Source organism: Puntigrus tetrazona, chromosome 10 (genome assembly GCF_018831695.1).
Source record: "Puntigrus tetrazona isolate hp1 chromosome 10, ASM1883169v1, whole genome shotgun sequence".
In the NCBI taxonomy this organism is placed as follows: domain Eukaryota; kingdom Metazoa; phylum Chordata; class Actinopteri; order Cypriniformes; family Cyprinidae; genus Puntigrus; species Puntigrus tetrazona.
The window spans coordinates 7242842-7267475 of NC_056708.1; the positions used below are offsets into that span (position 1 = coordinate 7242842).

At 39.5% G+C, this 24634-nt stretch overlaps 1 protein-coding gene across 27 annotated transcripts in view; it reads left to right on the forward strand.

Annotated features, from left to right (window-relative positions):
- Window positions 1-24634, forward strand: part of LOC122353118 (protocadherin beta-16-like) — a 142659-nt gene that overhangs the window by 45305 nt on the left and 72720 nt on the right. For 2 of the 27 annotated variants that reach the window (XM_043251005.1, XM_043251028.1), the window contains exon 1: window positions 21025-23620. The exons of 16 other annotated variants lie outside the window; for them this stretch is intronic. In XM_043251005.1, coding sequence (XP_043106940.1) covers window positions 21218-23620 — 2403 coding nt within the window. In that variant the 5' untranslated portion in view covers window positions 21025-21217. Of the gene's footprint in view, window positions 1-460; window positions 3024-7189; window positions 9765-10516; window positions 13092-16925; window positions 19445-21024; window positions 23621-24634 lie in introns of those variants that run through there. 9 more of the 27 variants (XM_043250996.1, XM_043251022.1, XM_043250988.1 and 6 more) reach the window with 9 other exon arrangements.

The window sequence follows — 24634 nt, forward strand, 5'->3', positions numbered from 1 at the left end:
TAAAAAGACAAACCCTAACTTAAAGTGCTACCTTTCTTACATAAGTTTATAGAAAAAAGGACTGTATGGTTCTTGCTATGACATTATATCTAAATCATACTTGTGCGTTTCTTCTTCATCTTTTTTTCGTGTGTGTGTGCGCTCTTATTTATGTTTCTTTTCCTTAACTAGAAAAATGACAGATTATTTATACTTAGTTTACTCATTATACAACATTTCGATGGCTGTTGCATCTTTCATTATATACAGTTCTGTTTGAATGTTTTATTCAGTTTCATGTTTGCTAAAATCAATTCGCAGAATTCAGTACTTATTATGAAAAATTACATGGATTTAAAGATTGTCATTTCTCGTTCTCAACTCTAAGGGCCGCTGTTGATTTGTAGAAACTCGTGTATGTGATCGCCTGTGGTTAGTGGAGCTGTGCTGATGCTGCTAGGAGATTGTGGAAGAGACTAAAGAGAGTCAGTGAAGGGAGACAGTCGCTGGCTAATAGCGAAGGAACTGATATGTTTGCGGATATTTGATTGCGGACCATTCGTCTACGATTTGTAATTTGAATACTTCACAAAATAATTGTGATTAGAGCTTGTAAAATGATTTATTTTTGCAAATCGCGAGGACAGCCACTGGATCGTGTTTTCTTATGGAGGGTGTTATTCATCATGGCTTCTTGTTCGACCTCAATCATAAACGCTCAGATTCGTTACTCCGTTCCAGAAGAAATGAAGAAAGGGTCTCTGATCGGGAATATAGCTCATGATCTTGGTCTGGATGTTCAAAGACTGCGTTCGGGTCGGGCTCGTATCGTGTCTGGCGACAGCACCGAGTACGTAGAGCTGAAATCAGACAAAGGGATTTTGGTTGTAAAGGAGAGAATCGACCGAGAGCAGCTTTGCGCTGAAACCACTCCGTGCAGCTTCACGTTTGAAATAATACTCGATAATCCAGTGGAGCTACATCACGTTACGGTGGAAATACTGGACGTAAACGATCACGCGCCAACATTTCCTAAAGATATAATTAATCTTGAAATAAGTGAATCGGCCGCACTTGGGTCTCGTTTTCAACTGGGAAGCGCAGATGATCCTGATGTTGGTTTTAATTGCATTCAAAATTATATAATATCACAGAATGAGAATTTTGTTTTAAAACAGCATGCACGTCAAGGTGGGGTCAAATATGCTGAAATGGTCCTTCAAAAGCCCCTAGATAGAGAACAGCATCCACGACTGTCTCTTATTCTCACAGCCGTCGACGGAGGAAACCCTCAGAGATCAGGTAACGTAAAAATAGAGATAAATGTACTAGATGTAAATGACAATGCTCCAGTATTTAACCAGTCAGTTTATAGGGCAACAATAGCAGAAACCTCGCCCATTGGAACTTATATAATTACTGTTAATGCAAGTGATGCAGACAGTGGTATACATAGTTTGGTCTCGTATAGCTTTACGAACATGAAAGGCATCGGCCATATCTTTAAATTGGATGAAGACACTGGTGTAATAACATTAACTGGGATTCTTGACTACGAAAGAGCTAAGAAATACGAAATTGATATAGAAGCAAAGGACCAAGGTGGCTTGGGAGACTCTGCTAAAGTCATAGTTGATTTAATTGATGTTAATGATAATGCGCCAACAATCAGTGTTATGTCATTTTCAAGCCCAGTGAGTGAAGATGCTCCTCTTGGCACCACTATCGCTATTTTCAGTGTAAAAGATCTAGATGCAGGAGAAAATGGCCAAGTTGACTGTACTGTAGATCGAAATACTCCATTTAAATTACAGTCCTCACTGCGAAATTATTACACTTTAGTCTCTGATGCAGCTTTAGATCGTGAACGTGTATCAGAATATAATATCACCATCACAGCTACAGACTCAGGATCTCCTGCGCTTTCTAGTCAGAAAACATTAAATCTGAAAGTATCAGATGTTAATGACAATCCTCCCAGGTTTCAAAAGAGCGTTTACACCACATTTGTTACCGAAAACAATCAGCCTGGTTTGTCCATATTTACTCTGAGTGCTCAAGATGATGACTGGAACCAGAACGCTCGTATCTCGTATCTTCTAGATGAGACTACAGTGGGTGGATCCCCTGTTTCCTCTTTTATTTCAGTAAATGCTGAGAACGGAGTGGTTCACGCACTGCGCGGTTTTGACTACGAGCAAATGAAAAGTGTTCGTGTTTTTGTGAAAGCGCAAGATGGAGGCTCTCCACCCCTCAGCACTAATGTGACTTTAGACATTATAATCCAAGATCAGAACGACAACGCTCCTCAGGTTCTGTATCCAGTACAGACTGGTTCTTCTGTGGTGGCTGAGATTGTGCCTCGTGCTGCAGATGTTGGATATCTGGTCACTAAAGTGGTGGCTGTTGATGTGGACTCTGGACAGAATGCCTGGCTCTCCTATAAACTACAGAAAGCTCCAGACAGAGCGCTGTTTGAAGTGGGTTTACAGAATGGAGAAATAAGAACTGTGCGACAAGTGACTGATAAAGATGCCGTCAAACAAAAACTGACTGTTGTTGTGGAGGATAACGGACAGCCCTCTCGCTCAGCTGTGGTCTCCATTAACGTGGCTGTAGCTGACAGCTTTCCTGAAGTGCTGTCAGAGTTCACAGACTTTACGCACGAAAAACAGTATGACGAGAACCTAACCTTTTATCTAGTTCTCGCACTGGCTGCTGTTTCCTTCTTATTTATCACTTGTGTGGTTGTCATAATATCAGTAAAGATCTACAGATGGAGACACTCTCGCTTCTCATATCAGTCCAATCTGCCTGTTATTCCGTACTATCCACCGCATTACGCGGACACAGGAGTCACTGGAACTCTGCCGCACGGGTATAATTATGAAGTGTGCATGACGACTGACTCGAGGAAGAGTGACTGTAAGTTTTCTACACTCGGTGGGAAGAGCGTTTTAGTCGTGGACCCGAGTTTTACTGAGACCATGCAGCGCGCATTCAAAGAAAAAAACTTTTCAGAAGGTCCCGAGTCACCAGAAATGGTAAGATCACTTTTCTTTGTTTTTTTTTTTTTTTTTTTTTGACCGTAATAATTCTTTAGCTCCGTTCAATAAAGTCTAAACGAACATTATTTTTATATCTAAAAAGAAAGCTTTATTGCTGCATTTATTGCTATTCTTATTATTTATTTATTTATTTATTTATTTATTTATCTGACGAAATATGTTTCTGTTAATTGTAATATATATTTCAGTATCTTGAATAGTGGAAGTTGCGTATTTCTATGTGACTTAATATTACTTAAAATACAAAGATAAAGGTAACATTGGTTAAACTGTTATTTTCGCTGTTAGTCCGTTTACCTAACGCAATAACTAATATTAAAAAGCCAAACCCTGACGTAAAGTGCTATCTTTCTTAAATAAGTATATAGAAAAAAGACTGTATGGTTCTTGCTATGACATTATATCTAAATCATACTTGTGCGTTTCTTCTTCTTCTTTTTTTCGTGTGTGTGTGCGCTCTTATTTATGTTTATTTTCCTTAACTAGAAAAATGACAGATTATTTATACTTGGTTCACTCAGTATAAAACATTTCGATGGCTGTTGCATATTTCATTATATACAGTTCTGTTTGGATGTTTTATTCAGTTTCATGTTTGCTGAAATCAATTCGCAGAATTCAGTAATTATTATGAAAAATTACATGGATTTAAATATTGTCATTTCTCGATCTCAACTCTAAGGGCCGCTGTTGATTTGTAGAAACTCGTGTATGTGATCGCCTGTGGTTAGTGGAGCTGTGCTGATGCTGCTAGGAGATTGTGGAAGAGACTAAAGAGAGTCAGTGAAGGGAGACAGTCGCTGGCTAATAGCGAAGGAACTGATATGTTTGCGGATATTTGATTGCGGAGCATCATCTACAATTTGTAATTTGAATACTTCACAAAATGTTTGTGATTAGAGCTTGTAAAATGATTTATTTTTGCAAATCGCAAGGACAGCCACTGGATCGTGTTTTCTTATGGAGGGTGTTATTCATCATGGCTTCTTGTTCGACCTCAATCATAAACGCTCAGATTCGTTACTCCGTTCCAGAAGAAATGAAGAAAGGGTCTCTGATCGGGAATATAGCTCATGATCTTGGTCTGGATGTTCAAAGACTGCGTTCGGGTCGGGCTCGTATCGTGTCTGGCGACAGCACCGAGTACGTAGAGCTGAAATCAGACAAAGGGATTTTGGTTGTAAAGGAGAGAATCGACCGAGAGCAGCTTTGCGCTGAAACCACTCCGTGCAGCTTCACGTTTGAAATAATACTCGATAATCCAGTGGAGCTACATCACGTTACGGTGGAAATACTGGACGTAAACGATCACGCGCCAACATTTCCTAAAGATGAAATTAATTTTGAAATAAGTGAATCGGCGGCACCTGGGTCTCGTTTTTTACTGGGCAGCGCAGATGATCCTGATGTAGGTGTGAATGCTCTCCAAAATTATATGATGTCAGGTAATGATTATTTTATTCTGAAACAACACTCACGTCCCGATGGAGTTAAATATGCTGAAATGGTGCTTCAGAAGCCTCTAGACAGAGAGCAGCATCCACGTCTGTCTCTTATTCTCACAGCCGTCGACGGAGGAAACCCTCAGAGATCTGGTAATATGAAAATAGAAATCACTTTATTAGATGTAAATGACAACGCTCCAGTATTCAACCAGTCTGTTTACAGAGCAACGATAGCTGAAAACGCGCCTAAAGAAACGTATATTACAACAGTTAATGCTAGTGATGCAGACAGTGGAATGTATAGCTTGATTTCATACAGTTTCGCTAATTTAAAAGGTAACATAAATGAAATTTTTAAAATAGATGAAATAACAGGTGTTATAACTCTTATTGGGGTACTTGATTACGAAAAAGCAAAGAAATACGAAATTGGCATCGAGGCCAAAGATCAGGGTGGTTTAGGAAATGCAGCCAAAGTCATAGTTGATTTAATTGATGTAAATGACAATGCACCCGTTATCAGTGTTATGTCATTTTCAAGCCCAATGAGTGAAGATGCTCCTCTTGGCACCACTATCGCTATTTTCAGTGTCAAGGATCTAGATGCAGGAGACAATGGTCAAGTTGACTGTACTGTAGATCGAAATACTCCCTTTAAATTACAGTCCTCACTGCGAAATTATTACACTTTAGTCTCTGATGCAGCTTTAGATCGTGAACGTGTATCAGAATATAATATCACCATCACAGCTACAGACTCAGGATCTCCTGCGCTTTCTAGTCAGAAAACATTAAATCTGAAAGTATCAGATGTGAATGACAATCCTCCCAGGTTTCAAAAGAGCGTTTACACCACATTTGTTACCGAAAACAATCAGCCTGGTTTGTCCATATTTACTCTGAGTGCTCAAGATGATGACTGGAACCAGAACGCTCGTATCTCGTATCTTCTAGATGAGACTACAGTGGGTGGATCCCCTGTTTCCTCTTTTATTTCAGTAAATGCTGAGAACGGAGTGGTTCACGCACTGCGCGCGGTTTTGACTACGAGCAAATGAAAAGTGTTCGTGTTTTTGTGAAAGCGCAAGATGGAGGCTCTCCACCCCTCAGCACTAATGTGACTTTAGACATTATAATCCAAGATCAGAACGACAACGCTCCTCAGGTTCTGTATCCAGTACAGACTGGTTCTTCTGTGGTGGCTGAGATTGTGCCTCGTGCTGCAGATGTTGGATATCTGGTCACTAAAGTGGTGGCTGTTGATGTGGACTCTGGACAGAATGCCTGGCTCTCCTATAAACTACAGAAAGCTCCAGACAGAGCGCTGTTTGAAGTGGGTTTACAGAATGGAGAAATAAGAACTGTGCGACAAGTGACTGATAAAGATGCCGTCAAACAAAAACTGACTGTTGTTGTGGAGGATAACGGACAGCCCTCTCGCTCAGCTGTGGTCTCCATTAACGTGGCTGTAGCTGACAGCTTTCCTGAAGTGCTGTCAGAGTTCACAGACTTTACGCACGAAAAACAATTTGACGAGAACCTGACCTTTTATCTAGTTCTCGCACTGGCTGCTGTTTCCTTCTTATTTATCACTTGTGTGGTTGTCATAATATCAGTAAAGGTCTACAGATGGAGACACTCTCGCTTCTCATATCAGTCCAATCTGCCTGTTATTCCGCACTATCCACCGCATTATTACGGACACAGGAGTCACTGGAACTCTGCCGCACGGGTATAATTATGAAGTGTGCATGACGACTGACTCGAGGAAGAGTGACTGTAAGTTTTCTACACTCGGTGGGAAGAGTGTTTTAGTCGTGGACCCGAGTTTTACTGAGACCATGCAGCGCGCAATGAAGGAAAAGAGATTATTAGAGGATTCCGGAGAATGTTCTGAAATGGTAAGATTTATTTAAATAATAATAATTTAAAATGGCAAAGTTTTCAGTTACATCCAATAAATTTAGCTTTGTAATATCGGATGCAAACTGTTTAAAGTACGGTTTTGTTCATTAAAAAAGAAGTTCATACATTTTTCAGCATGAACTAATGTTTATGTGATCGTGTGTCTATCTTTACATTATTTATAAAATGTTAATTTATAGTTGTATTATTGTTTAGTATTAAATCACATTAGTTGACAATGGGTTAATTTTAAAATGAAGAAACAATGTTAGTATATGTAATCACATTAAAGTATTACAATAAAATCTTGAAAACGTTAACGTTTCAGTTAATGATAAGTAAGGCATTAATTAATTTTAAGAAATTTGGTAAACGTAAAGTTTGACCTTAAAAATCGTGATTCGATTTAAGATATTTTTTGTCTCTACAAGACGTGATCTGTCACACTGAGTTAATCCGCTCTTACATTATACATTACTTCAATTGGTTTTGAATTTTTTTTAACTAAGAGAGTAATCATGTTGGTTTTCTTGTATTTAAGGAGTGCAATGTACCGTTAAATTAAAATTTACTATAAAATTAAAGTGTCATTTGTTGTTCAACAGTGTTATTTTTTATTATTGAGGTCTTCTGATTGATTTTAGTTCTAGTTTTAAGACATTTCAGTGTGTCTGTTAGTGTTGTTTCTCGATCTCAACTCTAAGGGCCGCTGTTGATTTGTAGAAACTCGTGTATGTGATCGCCTGTGGTTAGTGGAGCTGTGCTGATGCTGCTAGGAGATTGTGGAAGAGACTAAAGAGAGTCAGTGAAGGGAGACAGTCGCTGGCTAATAGCGAAGGAACTGATATGTTTGCGGATATTTGATTGCGGAGCATCATCTACGATTTGTGATTTAAATGCTTAACGTATAAAAATGTTTATTATTAGAGCTTGTAGGATTTGTTTTTGCAAATCGCGAGGACAGCCACTGGATCGTGTTTTCTTATGGAGGGTGTTATTCATCATGGCTTCTTGTTCGACCTCAATCATAAACGCTCAGATTCGTTACTCCGTTCCAGAAGAAATGAAGAAAGGGTCTCTGATCGGGAATATAGCTCATGATCTTGGTCTGGATGTTCAAAGACTGCGTTCGGGTCGGGCTCGTATCGTGTCTGGCGACAGCACCGAGTACGTAGAGCTGAAATCAGACAAAGGGATTTTGGTTGTAAAGGAGAGAATCGACCGAGAGCAGCTTTGCGCTGAAACCACTCCGTGCAGCTTCACGTTTGAAATAATACTCGATAATCCAGTGGAGCTACATCACGTTACGGTGGAAATACTGGACGTAAACGATCACGCGCCAACATTTCCTAAAGATGAAATTAATCTTGAAATAAGTGAATCGGCGGCACCTGGAGCTCTTTTTTTACTGGGCAGCGCAGATGATCCTGATGTAGGTGTGAATGCACTACAAAATTATATAATCTCAGATAATGCTTATTTTATTTTGAAACAACACTCAAGCCCCGATGGAGTTAAATATGCTGAAATGGTGCTTCAGAAGCCTCTAGACAGAGAGCAGCATCCACGTCTGTCTCTTATTCTCACAGCCGTCGACGGAGGAAACCCTCAGAGATCTGGTAATATGAAAATAGAGGTAAATGTATTAGATGCAAATGACAACGCGCCAGTATTCAACCAGTCTGTTTACAGAGCAACGATAGCTGAAAATTCACCTAAGGGAACTTATATTACAACAGTTAATGCTAGTGATGCAGACAGTGGGACAAACAGTTTGATTGCATTTAGTTTTGCTAATTTTAAAGGGAGCATGAAGGACATTTTTATAATTGATGAACAAACTGGGGTTATTATATTAAATGGTATTCTTGATTATGAAAAATCCAAAAAATACGAATTTGGCGTGGAGGCCAAAGATCAGGGTGGTTTAGGAAACTCTGCTAAAGTCATAGTTGATTTAATTGATGTAAATGATAATGCGCCAACAATCAGTGTTATGTCATTTTTTACCCCAGTGAGTGAAGATGCTCCTCTTGGCACCACTATCGCTATTTTCAGTGTCAAGGATCTAGATGCAGGAGACAATGGCCAAGTTGTCTGTACAACTGATAGAAACACTCCCTTTAAATTACAGTCCTCACTGCGAAATTATTACACTTTAGTCTCTGATGCAGCTTTAGATCGTGAACGTGTATCAGAATATAATATCACCATCACAGCTACAGACTCAGGATCTCCTGCGCTTTCTAGTCAGAAAACATTAAATCTGAAAGTATCAGATGTGAATGACAATCCTCCCAGGTTTCAAAAGAGCGTTTACACCACATTTGTTACCGAAAACAATCAGCCTGGTTTGTCCATATTTACTCTGAGTGCTCAAGATGATGACTGGAACCAGAACGCTCGTATCTCGTATCTTCTAGATGAGACTACAGTGGGTGGATCCCCTGTTTCCTCTTTTATTTCAGTAAATGCTGAGAACGGAGTGGTTCACGCACTGCGCGGTTTTGACTACGAGCAAATGAAAAGTGTTCGTGTTTTTGTGAAAGCGCAAGATGGAGGCTCTCCACCCCTCAGCACTAATGTGACTTTAGACATTATAATCCAAGATCAGAACGACAACGCTCCTCAGGTTCTGTATCCAGTACAGACTGGTTCTTCTGTGGTGGCTGAGATTGTGCCTCGTGCTGCAGATGTTGGATATCTGGTCACTAAAGTGGTGGCTGTTGATGTGGACTCTGGACAGAATGCCTGGCTCTCCTATAAACTACAGAAAGCTCCAGACAGAGCGCTGTTTGAAGTGGGTTTACAGAATGGAGAAATAAGAACTGTGCGACAAGTGACTGATAAAGATGCCGTCAAACAAAAACTGACTGTTGTTGTGGAGGATAACGGACAGCCCTCTCGCTCAGCTGTGGTCTCCATTAACGTGGCTGTAGCTGACAGCTTTCCTGAAGTGCTGTCAGAGTTCACAGACTTTACGCACGAAAAACAGTATGACGAGAACCTAACCTTTTATCTAGTTCTCGCACTGGCTGCTGTTTCCTTCTTATTTATCACTTGTGTGGTTGTCATAATATCAGTAAAGATCTACAGGTGGAGACACTCTCGCTTCTCATATCAGTCCAATCTGCCTGTTATTCCGTACTATCCACCGCATTACGCGGACACAGGAGTCACTGGAACTCTGCCGCACGGGTATAATTATGAAGTGTGCATGACGACTGACTCGAGGAAGAGTGACTGTAAGTTTTCTACACTCGGTGGGAAGAGTGTTTTAGTCGTGGACCCGAGTTTTACTGAGACCATGCAGCGCGCGATGAAGGAAAGGGAATTCTTAGAAGATTCTGGAGAGTGTCCTCAAATGGTAAGATCACCTGTCATTTAAAAATAAAATATAAAATTAAATATAGTATGCATAATATTGAAATTACATTCAAAACATTGGGCAACTTTCTGCATTATTTTTATTGAAAATTTGTGAAATTTGTGCGATAGGGTTATTTTTAGTATCTGAAGATAATTCTTTACTTGTCGTGAAGTAATAGCTATATTTTATATCATTTATTAAATGTGAATTTTTTAAAGCACTTTTGTTCATATTATGCTATTCAATCAATTGTGAAACAATATTACATCTGACAGTGTTAAACAATTATAATAAACACTATAAAATATGATTTACTTTAGGTTCATGATTAAAAAAGCATTAACTAATGTTGAAGAATTTGGCCTTACCTTAAAATGTTATTTTAAAATTGTGATTTGGGACTAAAGTCTGTTATTTCTGGAAAAGAGGTGATCTGTCGCACAAAATTAAATTATTTTTACATTGTAACTTACCTTAAATGATTTCGATTTTTTTTTCACTAGCAAAATAATCATGTTTGTTTTCTTATGAAATGTACAATAAAGTTAATATTGAGAACAGCATTGTTGAACTGTCAGTATATTGTCCAGTTTTATGACTATTTTGTATTCTAGTTTTAAGACATTTCAGTGTGTCTGTTAGTGTTGTTTCTCGTTCTCAGCTCTAAGGGCCGCTGTTGATTTGTAGAAACTCGTGTATGTGATCGCCTGTGGTTAGTGGAGCTGTGCTGATGCTGCTAGGAGATTGTGGAAGAGACTAAAGAGAGTCAGTGAAGGGAGACAGTCGCTGGCTAATAGCGAAGGAACTGATATGTTTGCGGATATTTGATTGCGGAGCATTCCTCTACAATTTGTAATTTGAATACTTCACAAAATATTTGTGATTAGAGCTTGTAAAATGATTTATTTTTGCAAATCGCAAGGACAGCCACTGGATCGTGTTTTCTTATGGAGGGTGTTATTCATCATGGCTTCTTGTTCGACCTCAATCATAAACGCTCAGATTCGTTACTCCGTTCCAGAAGAAATGAAGAAAGGGTCTCTGATCGGGAATATAGCTCATGATCTTGGTCTGGATGTTCAAAGACTGCGTTCGGGTCGGGCTCGTATCGTGTCTGGCGACAGCACCGAGTACGTAGAGCTGAAATCAGACAAAGGGATTTTGGTTGTAAAGGAGAGAATCGACCGAGAGCAGCTTTGCGCTGAAACCACTCCGTGCAGCTTCACGTTTGAAATAATACTCGATAATCCAGTGGAGCTACATCACGTTACGGTGGAAATACTGGACGTAAACGATCACGCGCCAACATTTCCTAAAGATGAAATTAATCTTGAAATAAGTGAATCGGCAACACCAGGAGCTATTTTTTTGTTGGCAGGCGCAGATGATCCTGATGTAGGCGTGAATGCACTACAAAATTATGTTATGTCAACTAATGATTATTTTATTTTGAAACAACACTCACGTCCCGATGGAGTTAAATATGCTGAAATGGTGCTTCAGAAGCCTCTAGACAGAGAGCAGCATCCACGTCTGTCTCTTATTCTCACAGCCGTCGACGGAGGAAACCCTCAGAGATCTGGTAATATGAAAATAGAAATCTCTTTATTAGATGTAAATGACAACGCGCCAGTATTCAACCAGTCTGTTTATAAGGCAACAGTAAAAGAGAATTCACCCAAAGAAACTTATATTATAACTGTTAATGCTAGTGATGCAGACAGTGGCGCAAATAGTCTGATTTCATACAGTTTTGCTAATTTTAAAGGGAACATAAACGGCATTTTTAAAATTGATGAAAAAAGCGGTGTTATAACACTAAATGGGGTACTTGATTATGAAAAAGCAAAGAAATACGAAATTGATATCGAAGCAAAAGACCAGGGCGGTTTAGGAAACTCTGCAAAAGTCATAGTTGAGTTAATTGATGCAAACGATAATGCACCAATTATCAGTGTTATGTCATTTTCAAGCCCTGTTTCTGAAGACGCAGCTGTAGGAACAACTATTGCCATTTTCAGTGTCAAAGATCTAGATGCAGGAAACAATGGTCACGTTGTCTGTACGGTAAATCAAACTCCCTTTAAATTACAGTCCTCACTGCGAAATTATTACACTTTAGTCACTGATGCAGCTTTAGATCGTGAACGTGTATCAGAATATAATATCACCATCACAGCTACAGACTCAGGATCTCCTGCGCTTTCTAGTCAGAAAACATTAAATCTGAAAGTATCAGATGTTAATGACAATCCTCCCAGGTTTCAAAAGAGCGTTTACACCACATTTGTTACCGAAAACAATCAGCCTGGTTTGTCCATATTTACTCTGAGTGCTCAAGATGATGACTGGAACCAGAACGCTCGTATCTCGTATCTTCTAGATGAGACTACAGTGGGTGGATCCCCTGTTTCCTCTTTTATTTCAGTAAATGCTGAGAACGGAGTGGTTCACGCACTGCGCGGTTTTGACTACGAGCAAATGAAAAGTGTTCGTGTTTTTGTGAAAGCGCAAGATGGAGGCTCTCCACCCCTCAGCACTAATGTGACTTTAGACATTATAATCCAAGATCAGAACGACAACGCTCCTCAGGTTCTGTATCCAGTACAGACTGGTTCTTCTGTGGTGGCTGAGATTGTGCCTCGTGCTGCAGATGTTGGATATCTGGTCACTAAAGTGGTGGCTGTTGATGTGGACTCTGGACAGAATGCCTGGCTCTCCTATAAACTACAGAAAGCTCCAGACAGAGCGCTGTTTGAAGTGGGTTTACAGAATGGAGAAATAAGAACTGTGCGACAAGTGACTGATAAAGATGCCGTCAAACAAAAACTGACTGTTGTTGTGGAGGATAACGGACAGCCCTCTCGCTCAGCTGTGGTCTCCATTAACGTGGCTGTAGCTGACAGCTTTCCTGAAGTGCTGTCAGAGTTCACAGACTTTACGCACGAAAAACAGTATGACGAGAACCTAACCTTTTATCTAGTTCTCGCACTGGCTGCTGTTTCCTTCTTATTTATCACTTGTGTGGTTGTCATAATATCAGTAAAGATCTACAGATGGAGACACTCTCGCTTCTCATATCAGTCCAATCTGCCTGTTATTCCGTACTATCCACCGCATTACGCGGACACAGGAGTCACTGGAACTCTGCCGCACGGGTATAATTATGAAGTGTGCATGACGACTGACTCGAGGAAGAGTGACTGTAAGTTTTCTACACTCGGTGGGAAGAGCGTTTTAGTCGTGGACCCGAGTTTTACTGAGACCATGCAGCGCGCAATGAAGGAAAAAAACTTTTCAGAAGGTCCCGAGTCACCAGAAATGGTAAGATCACTTTTTTTTTAGACCGTAATAAATCTTTAGTTCCGTTCAATAAAGTCTAAACGAACATTATTTTTTATAGCTTAAAAGAAAGCTTTATTGCTGCATGTATTGCTATTCTTATAATTTATTTATTTATCGGACGAAATATGTTTCTGTTAATTCTAATATATATTTCAGTATCTTGAATAGTGGAAGTTGCCTATTTCTATGTGACTTAATATTACTTAAAAGACAAAGATAAAGGAAACATTGGTTAAACTGTTATTTTCGCTGTTAGTCCGTTTACCTAACGCAATAACTAATATTAAAAAGACAAACCCTGACGTAAAGTGCTACCTTTCTTAAATAAGTTTATAGAAAAAAGGACTGTATGGTTCTTGCTATGACATTATATCTAAATCATACTTGTGCGTTTCTTCTTCATCTTTTTTTCGTGTGTGTGTGCGCTCTTATTTATGTTTATTTTCCTTAACTAGAAAAATGACAGATTATTTATACTTAGTTTACTCATTATACAACATTTCGATGGCTGTTGCATCTTTCATTATATACAGTTCTGTTTGGATGTTTTATTCAGTTTCATGTTTGCTGAAATCAATTCGCAGAATTCAGTAATTATTATGAAAAATTACATGGATTTAAAGATTGTCATTTCTCGATCTCAACTCTAAGGGCCGCTGTTGATTTGTAGAAACTCGTGTATGTGATCGCCTGTGGTTAGTGGAGCTGTGCTGATGCTGCTAGGAGATTGTGGAAGAGACTAAAGAGAGTCAGTGAAGGGAGACAGTCGCTGGCTAATAGCGAAGGAACTGATATGTTTGCGAATATTTGATTGCGGAGCATCATCTACGATTTGTGATTTAAATGCTTAACGTATAAAAATGTTTATTATTAGAGCTTGTAGGATTCGTTTTTGCAAATCGCAAGGACAGCCACTGGATCGTGTTTTCTTATGGAGGGTGTTATTCATCATGGCTTCTTGTTCGACCTCAATCATAAACGCTCAGATTCGTTACTCCGTTCCAGAAGAAATGAAGAAAGGGTCTCTGATCGGGAATATAGCTCATGATCTTGGTCTGGATGTTCAAAGACTGCGTTCGGGTCGGGCTCGTATCGTGTCTGGCGACAGCACCGAGTACGTAGAGCTGAAATCAGACAAAGGGATTTTGGTTGTAAAGGAGAGAATCGACCGAGAGCAGCTTTGCGCTGAAACCACTCCGTGCAGCTTCACGTTTGAAATAATACTCGATAATCCAGTGGAGCTACATCACGTTACGGTGGAAATACTGGACGTAAACGATCACGCGCCAACATTTCCTAAAGATGAAATTAATTTTGAAATAAGTGAATCGGCGGCACCTGGAGCTCTTTTTTTACTGGGCAGCGCAGATGATCCTGATGTAGGTGTGAATGCACTACAAAATTATATAATCTCAGATAATGCTTATTTTATTTTGAAACAACACTCAAGCCCCGATGGAGTTAAATATGCTGAAATGGTGCTTCAGAAGCCTCTAGACAGAGAGCAGCATCCACGTCTGTCTCTTATTCTCACAGCCGTCGACGGAGGAAACCCTCAGAGATCTGGTAATATGAAAATAGAAATCACTTTATTAGATGTAAATGACAACGCTCCAGTATTCAACCAGTCTGTTTATAAGGCAACCATAGAGGAAAATGCGCCTAAAGGAACTTACATTACAACAGTTAATGCTAGTGATGCAGACAGTGGGACAAACAGTTTTATTACATTTAGTTTTGCTAATTTTAAAGGGAATATAAACAACATTTTTAACATTGATGAAAAATCAGGTGTCATTACATTAAATGGTGTACTGGATTATGAAAAAGCAAAGAAATACGAATTTGGCGTGGAGGCCAAAGATCAGGGTGGTTTAAGAAATTCTGCTAAAGTCATAGTTGATTTAATTGATGTTAATGACAATGCACCAACAATCAGTGTTATGTCATTTTTTACCCCAGTGAGTGAAGATGCTCCTCTTGGCACCACTATCGCTATTTTCAGTGTCAAAGATCTAGATGCAGGAGACAATGGCCAAGTTGACTGTACTGTAGATCGAAATACTCCATTTAAATTACAGTCCTCACTGAGAAATTATTACACTTTAGTCTCTGATGCAGCTTTAGATCGTGAACGTGAATCAGAATATAATATCACTATCACAGCTACAGACTCAGGATCTCCTGCGCTTTCTAGTCAGAAAACATTAAATCTGAAAGTATCAGATGTTAATGACAATCCTCCCAGGTTTCAAAAGAGCGTTTACACCACATTTGTTACCGAAAACAATCAGCCTGGTTTGTCCATATTTACTCTGAGTGCTCAAGATGATGACTGGAACCAGAACGCTCGTATCTCGTATCTTCTAGATGAGACTACAGTGGGTGGATCCCCTGTTTCCTCTTTTATTTCAGTAAATGCTGAGAACGGAGTGGTTCACGCACTGCGCGGTTTTGACTACGAGCAAATGAAAAGTGTTCGTGTTTTTGTGAAAGCGCAAGATGGAGGCTCTCCACCCCTCAGCACTAATGTGACTTTAGACATTATAATCCAAGATCAGAACGACAACGCTCCTCAGGTTCTGTATCCAGTACAGACTGGTTCTTCTGTGGTGGCTGAGATTGTGCCTCGTGCTGCAGATGTTGGATATCTGGTCACTAAAGTGGTGGCTGTTGATGTGGACTCTGGACAGAATGCCTGGCTCTCCTATAAACTACGGAAAGCTCCAGACAGAGCGCTGTTTGAAGTGGGTTTACAGAATGGAGAAATAAGAACTGTGAGACAAGTGACTGATAAAGATGCCGTCAAACAAAACTGACTGTTGTTGTGGAGGATAACGGACAGCCCTCTCGCTCAGCTGTGGTCTCCATTAACGTGGCTGTAGCTGACAGCTTTCCTGAAGTGCTGTCAGAGTTCACAGACTTTACGCACGAAAAACAGTATGACAAGAATCTAACCTTTTATCTAGTTCTCGCACTGGCTGCTGTTTCCTTCTTATTTATCACTTGTGTGGTTGTCATAATATCAGTAAAGATCTACAGATGGAGACACTCTCGCTTCTCATATCAGTCCAATCTGCCTGTTATTCCGTACTATCCACCGCATTACGCGGACACAGGAGTCACTGGAACTCTGCCGCACGGGTATAATTATGAAGTGTGCATGACGACTGACTCGAGGAAGAGTGACTGTAAGTTTTCTACACTCGGTGGGAAGAGCGTTTTAGTCGTGGACCCGAGTTTCACTGAGACCATGCAGCGCGCAATCAAAGAAAATAACAGTCTTTCAGAATTGGTAAGACGACAACCTTAAATAATTTTCTTAAAAATTGTTTGTAGTCTCTGTGTTCTGTGATTATGTATTTTGTTATTGTTATTGCTATTATTATTAGTAGTATTTTTCTTTTGTGATAATTTTGTGACACTGCAACACCGTTTCAGCACCACTTACCGGACAGCGCCAAATAGTAATAAGTAGTTTCTACTTTTTTTTTGGAGTTCAGTAAAATCACAGCTTTTTTAATTGATTTATTTAATCTTTATTTATTCATTTATTTATTAAATCATTCATGCATTAATTCACTAATTCTTTCGTTTGTTTGTTTGTCTTTTTAATACATTTTTATTACATTATTTTCGTAGCATACTTAAAACAAAAAAAGAGTTTTTGTCCGAAACAAACTATTGCAATTCTAAGTTAAGGCTCGTAGGGCCGCTGTTGATCAACACTACGCAGTCGGTCTGTCAGACCTACCCACAAAGCCCCGTGATGTCAGAGACAACGAAATAATAATGACTCGAAACAATTATTTTGTCGGATGTATTTCAGATGGAGCTCCTGATCTTATAGTAGATTTCATGTTGGGGTCAGGCTTTCATGTGTAACGTCTATTTTTATATATAATCACGTCTGATATAAAGGATCTAAAGAACGACGGAAAATGGCCAGCTTTGTAATGTGGCACGCTGCAGCGTTTTGTATCATCCTCTTTCGGTACTCGGTAAGAGGGCAGATCAGCTATTCCGTTCCAGAAGAAATGCCGAAGGGGTCGATCGTTGGGAATATTTCTCAAGGACTGGGTTTGGATTTAAAAAGACTGAAGTCAGGGAAAGCGCGCATATTTGCTGGAGACAACACCGAATTCGTCGGATTGAATAAAGAGAGGGGGATCCTTTTCACCGCGGAGAAAATAGACCGAGAGGCGCTTTGTGCTAAAACCACTCCATGCGCTTTACACCTTCAACTCATTTTAGAAAATCCAATGGAATGGTATGATGTCACAGTGGAAATCATCGACATAAACGATAACGCTCCGAGTTTTCCTAAAGGTGAGATTGCGTTTCAAATAAGCGAGTCTGCTGTAATCGGGGCAAGATTCATGTTGGAAAACGCGATTGATCTGGATGTCGGATCTAACAGTCATCTGAGTTATTCACTGAAACCGACAGATAATTTTGTATTAAGTTTGCAAAGTCAAACGGATGGCGACAGAAACATGGAAATGGTGTTACAGAAGGCTCTAGACCGTGAAAACAAAGAGCAGTTGTCCTTGTTGTTAACAGCAGTGGACGGAGGTGAGCCCCAACTGACCAGCACTGTGGTGATACGTGTTACCGTGCTAGATATTAACGACAACCCTCCTGTGTTCAATCAAAAAGTCTACAAAGCCACTCTTCCTGAAAATACGCTTAAAGACACCGTTATAATGGCCGTCAGCGCTTCTGATGCTGACGAAGGCTCGAATGCGATTACAACGTACTACATGTCAAGCACTGGAGATGTAAATGATTTATTCGTGGTTGATGCGCAAAGCGGGAAAATCATTTTAAAAGGCTCGGCTGATTTTGAAAAGTCAAGTCGTTATCAGCTTAACATACAAGCACGCGACCAAGGAGGACTGTCTGATTCGTGTAAAGTTATAATTGATCTCACTGATATAAACGATAACAAACCCACAATAAGCGTTGTGTCTATGTCAAACTCAATATCAGAGGAGTCTAGACCCAGTACTGTTGTTGCAATGCTAAATGTAAATGATCTTGACTCCGGGTTGAATGGCCAGGTTCGCTGCTACATTAATGATGATATTCCTTTTACTATTGCGTCTTCCAGCAGTTTCTTCAGCTTGCAAACAGAGCAGGAACTGGATAGAGAAAGAGATGCTGAGTACAATATCATTGTAATATGTGCTGATGAAGGGGTGCCTGCTCTCTCCAGCAGTGTCTCTCTCCGTGTGCAGATATCAGATGTGAATGACAATGCTCCTGTCTTTGAGAAGAGTCACTATGAGGCGTCTGTGCTGGAGAATAACACACCTGGTCTCTCTATATTTACAGTTAAAGCCAGTGACTCTGATTGGAATCAGAATGCCCGTGTTTCTTATATTCTAGAAGACAGCTCTGTTAATGGAGTCTCTGTCTCATCATATGTGTCAGTTCATCCTGACAGTGGACTGATTACAGCTGTGCGCTCTTTTGACTATGAACAGCTGAAAGACTTCCACTTCCGGGTAAAAGCACAAGATGGAGGCTCTCCTCCGCTCAGCAGTAACGTGACAGTGAAAATAATTATTCAAGATCAGAACGACAACGCTCCTCAGGTTCTGTATCCAGTACAGACTGGTTCTTCTGTGGTGGCTGAGATTGTGCCTCGTGCTGCAGATGTTGGATATCTGGTCACTAAAGTGGTGGCTGTTGATGTGGACTCTGGACAGAATGCCTGGCTCTCCTATAAACTACAGAAAGCTCCAGACAGAGCGCTGTTTGAAGTGGGTTTACAGAATGGAGAAATAAGAACTGTGCGACAAGTGACTGATAAAGATGCCGTCAAACAAAAACTGACTGTTGTTGTGGAGGATAACGGACAGCCCTCTCGCTCAGCTGTGGTCTCCATTAACGTGGCTGTAGCTGACAGCTTTCCTGAAGTGCTGTCAGAGTTCACAGACTTTACTCACGAAAAACAGTATGACGAGAATCTAACCTTTTATCTAGTTCTCGCACTGGCTGCTGTTTCCTTCTTATTTATCACTTGTGTGGTTGTCATAATATCAGTAAAGATCTACAGATGGAGACACTCTCGCTTCTCATATCAGTCCAATCTGCCTGTTATTCCGTACTATCCACCGCATTACGCGGACACAGGAGTCACTGGAACTCTGCCGCACGGGTATAATTATGAAGTGTGCATGACGACTGACTCGAGGAAGAGTGACTGTAAGTTTTCTACACTCGGTGGGAAGAGCGTTTTAGTCGTGGACCCCAGTTACGCTGAAGCTTTCCGTCACACAATAAAGAAAAATAGTTCGATTGACGATCTCCGGTCTACAGAATCGGTAAGAAAGTTTTGCAAGTATTTTTTTATTTGTTTATTTTGAAATCAGAAAAATCATAATAATACAAAGTGAATCAAGTAGACATATAACATGTGAACATAACATTAAAATAGCTATTAGACAAAGTATTAGTCTAACTATATTAATCCGTTTTGTCTATTAACTAATATTTTATAAAACCATACTATGTTTACCTTCCTTAATATAATTCATATTTAAATGAATATTTAATCTGTTTTATCTACGGTGTAAAGTAAAACACAACTGTGTTACTATCCCAATGCCAACATAAGTTGCACACCTAAACATAAACGTGAAGAGTTTATACAAATTTGAGAAAACTTCAAATTGTCACAGATTTGTCTTGTTCCTTTCAAAAATGGACAAAATTATCTGTAGCCTGCTTTAGACTAGAATGCTTTATACCTGCCATAGGTAGCGTGATATCTTATATAAACTTTCTTTTAAACTATCAATTGAATTGTTTAGTGATTCAAGGACATTAACTGTACTCATTATACTCAGTGTTAAGTGTGTGGAATGCAGAAATTAGTTCACAAGATGTAGTCCTGTATATTTAATGACACTAAAAAAAATGACCTCCCAACTCAAAATATTCGATTGAGTCGTTGTAACGGCTTCCAACAAGCCGCTGCGTTGGTAATATTTAAGAAAGTTCTTGGACGCGCACAAGGAAGTCCATGCAAGTAGAAATTTATATTAATGTCTTTATGTCTTTTTTAATGTCTTTTGCTCCAGTAACAATTGTTTCAAATAAACTTCCTGAGATAATTTTCTAATGTTTACCTTTTTTACCACTATATATATATCAATTAAATTTGGCAAATGGAAATTTTAAACAAACAGTAAATACATTTTGAGTTGGGAGGACTGGCATTTTTATAGTGTACTGTAATTGTTTTTGTAATTGTAATTGTTTTAGCTAAGTGTATGTCAAGAGAGAGTGGCCCTATGTTTTTCTATGTACTCAATCTTTACAATGTTTTGGTAGTGGGCGAAGATCTGACTGATATGGTCCAATACCTTAAATGGGAAAAACTGTGATCATTTTCATATAGACCTACATGCAAAGAAAAGGTTAAAATGCGTTAATTATTGAAAAAAGCAGAATCATTCTAAAACAATCGTATAAATGCAAGGGCACATTGACACTGTTCAGCACCACTTGAACTGAACAGCACCTGACTGGATAAAGCGCTGCTAAAGAGGACTAGATGGTTTCTTTACAGTGTTGTAATTTAATCTATAATCTATTACCTGCAAAGCGCAATTAGTTGGTGCGTAAAAATGTTTACATACAACGTGCAGATTAATATCATTATTTAATCAGCTTAATGTTTTAGAACACAGACATTGTGTCATTCATATAATAGCTCATTTGTTTGCAGTGTGATATGCGTAGAAAATTATATTCGTTGATAAAATGCACTATATGTATAAGGGTATAACTTTGATATGCAGTTCCTTATTTACACTCAGAGGGCCGCTGTTTGTCGTCAAATAGTTGAGAAACTATATTTCACTGACCCTCCCCCCATATCACGCATCATCACGGAGAAAAGAACCATAGAGCCGCCACCTCGGGTTTTTTATTTTTACACGATACTTCTATTTGATACTTTCATTTGATCGAACTTCGTCGTGTATGGACTTTATGATTGCACTTGGAATGATATTATATTATACTACTATATTTGAAAGATCAAAGGACTGTTTGTTTTGTATTTTTGAAGCGTCTGTTCAGTTGAGACAATGCCCGGCCCTGATGCGATGATATTCTATTCCGTGATTTTTTTTACTCTTCTGGTTCACACAGCGGGAGGACAGGTCAGTTACTCGATTCCTGAAGAAATGTCGAAAGGATCGAAAGTGGGAAACATTGCGCAGGATTTGGGTTTAGAATTTCAACGATTAAAGTCAGGAAAAGCGCGAATATTTACCAGAGACAGCGCGGAATACATCGAACTGAATAGAAACACCGGGCTGCTGCTTATTAAAGAGAAAATGGATCGCGAGTCTCTTTGTGCAAAAACGACTCCGTGTGCGTTGCACCTTCAGATGATTTTGGACAACCCGATGGAATTATACACTATTACAATAGAAATCACGGATATAAATGATAACGCTCCCAGTTTCGAGAAAAGGGACATTAGATTTGAGATCAGCGAATCGGCGGCGGTGGGTGCTGGTTTTATGCTCGGTGGGGCTTTCGATGCGGATGTAGGAACAAATGATCTTCAGAATTACTCGCTGAAACCGAGCGATCAGTTCCGTCTTGAACTACACAATCAGGCAGACGGTAGTAAAAACGTCGAGATGATTTTACAAAGACCACTTGATAGAGAAACGCAAAGCTCGCTTACTTTGTTGTTAGAAGCGTTTGATGGAGGCGATCCGGTTCTCTCTGGCACTGTACAGATACACATCACTGTGTTAGACAATAATGATAATGCTCCTGTCTTTACACAAAAAGTATATAAGACCACGATAACAGAAAACGCTCCAAAAGGCACAATATTAACAGTGGTGAGCGCGTCTGATGCAGACGAAGGATCCAACAGTGTAGTGACTTACTACATATCTGACACAATGAATAAAAATGTAGCCGATATGTTTCTAATTAATGAAAAAAGTGGAGAATTAATATTAAACGGCCAGCTTGACTATGAAAAGGTGAGCCATTATGAACTTAATATTCAGGCAAAAGATCAAGGGTCGCTTTCTAACGCATGCAAAGTAATCATCGATGTTCTGGACATTAATGATAATTCGCCTGGTATTCAGATTCTGTCTAGTTCTCAGTCAATACCTGAAGCCTCTAAGCCTGGTACTGTTGTTGCGATGCTAAATGTTGACGATCTTGATTCAGGTGTAAATGGTCAGGTTCAGTGTGTCATAAATGAAAATATTCCCTTTGCCATAACATCTCAGTCTAGTACTTTCTTCAGCTTGCAAACAGAGCAGGAACTGGATAGAGAAAGAGATGCTGAGTACAATATCAGTGTAATATGTGCTGATGAAGGGGTGCCTGCTCTCTCCAGCAGTGTCTCTCTCCGTGTGCAGATATCAGATGTGAATGACAATGCTCCTGTCTTTGAGAAAAGTCACTATGAGGCGTCTGTGCTGGAGAATAACACACCTGGTCTCTCTATATTTACAGTTAAAGCCAGTGACTCTGATTGGAATCAGAATGCCCGTGTTTCTTATATTCTAGAAGACAGCTCTGTTAATGGAGTCTCTGTCTCATCATATGTGTCAGTTCATCCTGACAGTGGACTGATTACAGCTGTGCGCTCTTTTGACTATGAACAGCTGAAAGACTTCCACTTCCGGGTAAAAGCACAAGATGGAGGCTCTCCTCCGCTCAGCAGTAACGTGACAGTGAAAATAATTATTCAAGATCAGAACGACAACGCTCCTCAGGTTCTGTATCCAGTACAGACTGGTTCTTCTGTGGTGGCTGAGATTGTGCCTCGTGCTGCAGATGTTGGATATCTGGTCACTAAAGTGGTGGCTGTTGATGTGGACTCTGGACAGAATGCCTGGCTCTCCTATAAACTACAGAAAGCTCCAGACAGAGCGCTGTTTGAAGTGGGTTTACAGAATGGAGAAATAAGAACTGTGCGACAAGTGACTGATAAAGATGCCATCAAACAAAAGCTGACTGTTGTTGTGGAGGATAACGGACAGCCCTCTCGCTCAGCTGTGGTCTCCATTAACGTGGCTGTAGCTGACAGCTTTCCTGAAGTGCTGTCAGAGTTCACAGACTTTACGCAAGAAAAACAGTATGATGAGAATCTAACCTTTTATCTAGTTCTCGCACTGGCTGCTGTTTCCTTCTTATTTATCACTTGTGTGGTTGTCATAATATCAGTAAAGATCTACAGATGGAGACACTCTCGCTTCTCATATCAGTCCAATCTGCCTGTTATTCCGTACTATCCACCGCATTACGCGGACACAGGAGTCACTGGAACTCTGCCGCACGGGTATAATTATGAAGTGTGCATGACGACTGACTCGAGGAAGAGTGACTGTAAGTTTTCTACACTCGGTGAGAAGAACGTCTTAGTTGTGCACCCCAGTTTTGCTGAAACTATGAGTCACACAATCAAGAAAAATTGTTCTATCGACGATCTCCAGTCTACAGAATCGGTAAGAAAGTTTTGGGACTATTAGCGTTTATTTATTAACTAAATATAGGATTGCAAGGCTAACCATTTTGACTACAAACAAATGTACAAAAAACTTGTAAGGACTCTTAAAAGCATATAGCTTTGTCTTTCAACTCATATGTATTATATCATGCTTAGCTTAGATGCACAAATTTATTTTTTTTTCCTTCATGATGTAAAGTGAAACAACAACAACAAAATAAGAACAAACCAACAAATAAAAACTGCCTCCCTAAATCTAACAAGTGGGACATTGGCATAAGGATTTGCTACCAAATAGCTAAATAAATAAATACGCAAGTAAGCTACGGATTGATTCTATGTTGTGTCGGTTTCTCATTCTAAAACCAATATCTCCAATACTTCATCAAAAGTTTCTCTATTTTGGAAGCACATTTCTTTGTGTTCATTGCTTGCTGTGTTGCTTTTTGCTTTTTGACTAGAAGGTTGTATAATTGCCATGGGTGCTATATTTTTGTTTGAAAAGAGACTGGAAAACTTGTGTATAGTTATTTTGGTATGCACGGCAACTGACTCGAGTTGTACTTATTATATACAGCCTTAATGTTTTAAATTATAGAGATTAGACAGAGTTTAATTACAATTATACATTTTATTCCTGTAAAATTAATTGAATTGTTTTCTGATTGCTATAAATGTAAGCAGGGAGACAGTGGCTCTTTTTCTACGTACTCGTTCTTCAGAATGTTTTGATTGTGAACAGAGATCTGAATGCATTGCTTCAAATGTAGGGGAATTATAATAAATAAACCGCATTGTGGTATTTATCATGCTGGTCTACATGTTGACAACATATTAACAGTTAAAGCGAATCATTGGAAAAATATTCATTTATCATGAAATAATCATAAATCCACTAGGGCCCACTGACATCTTTCAGCACCACGCGTGCTGGACAGCGCCTCGCCAGATTAACGCCTACTGCTGAATAGGGATATTGTCTCCTTTATTGTGTTGCACTTATAATATAATT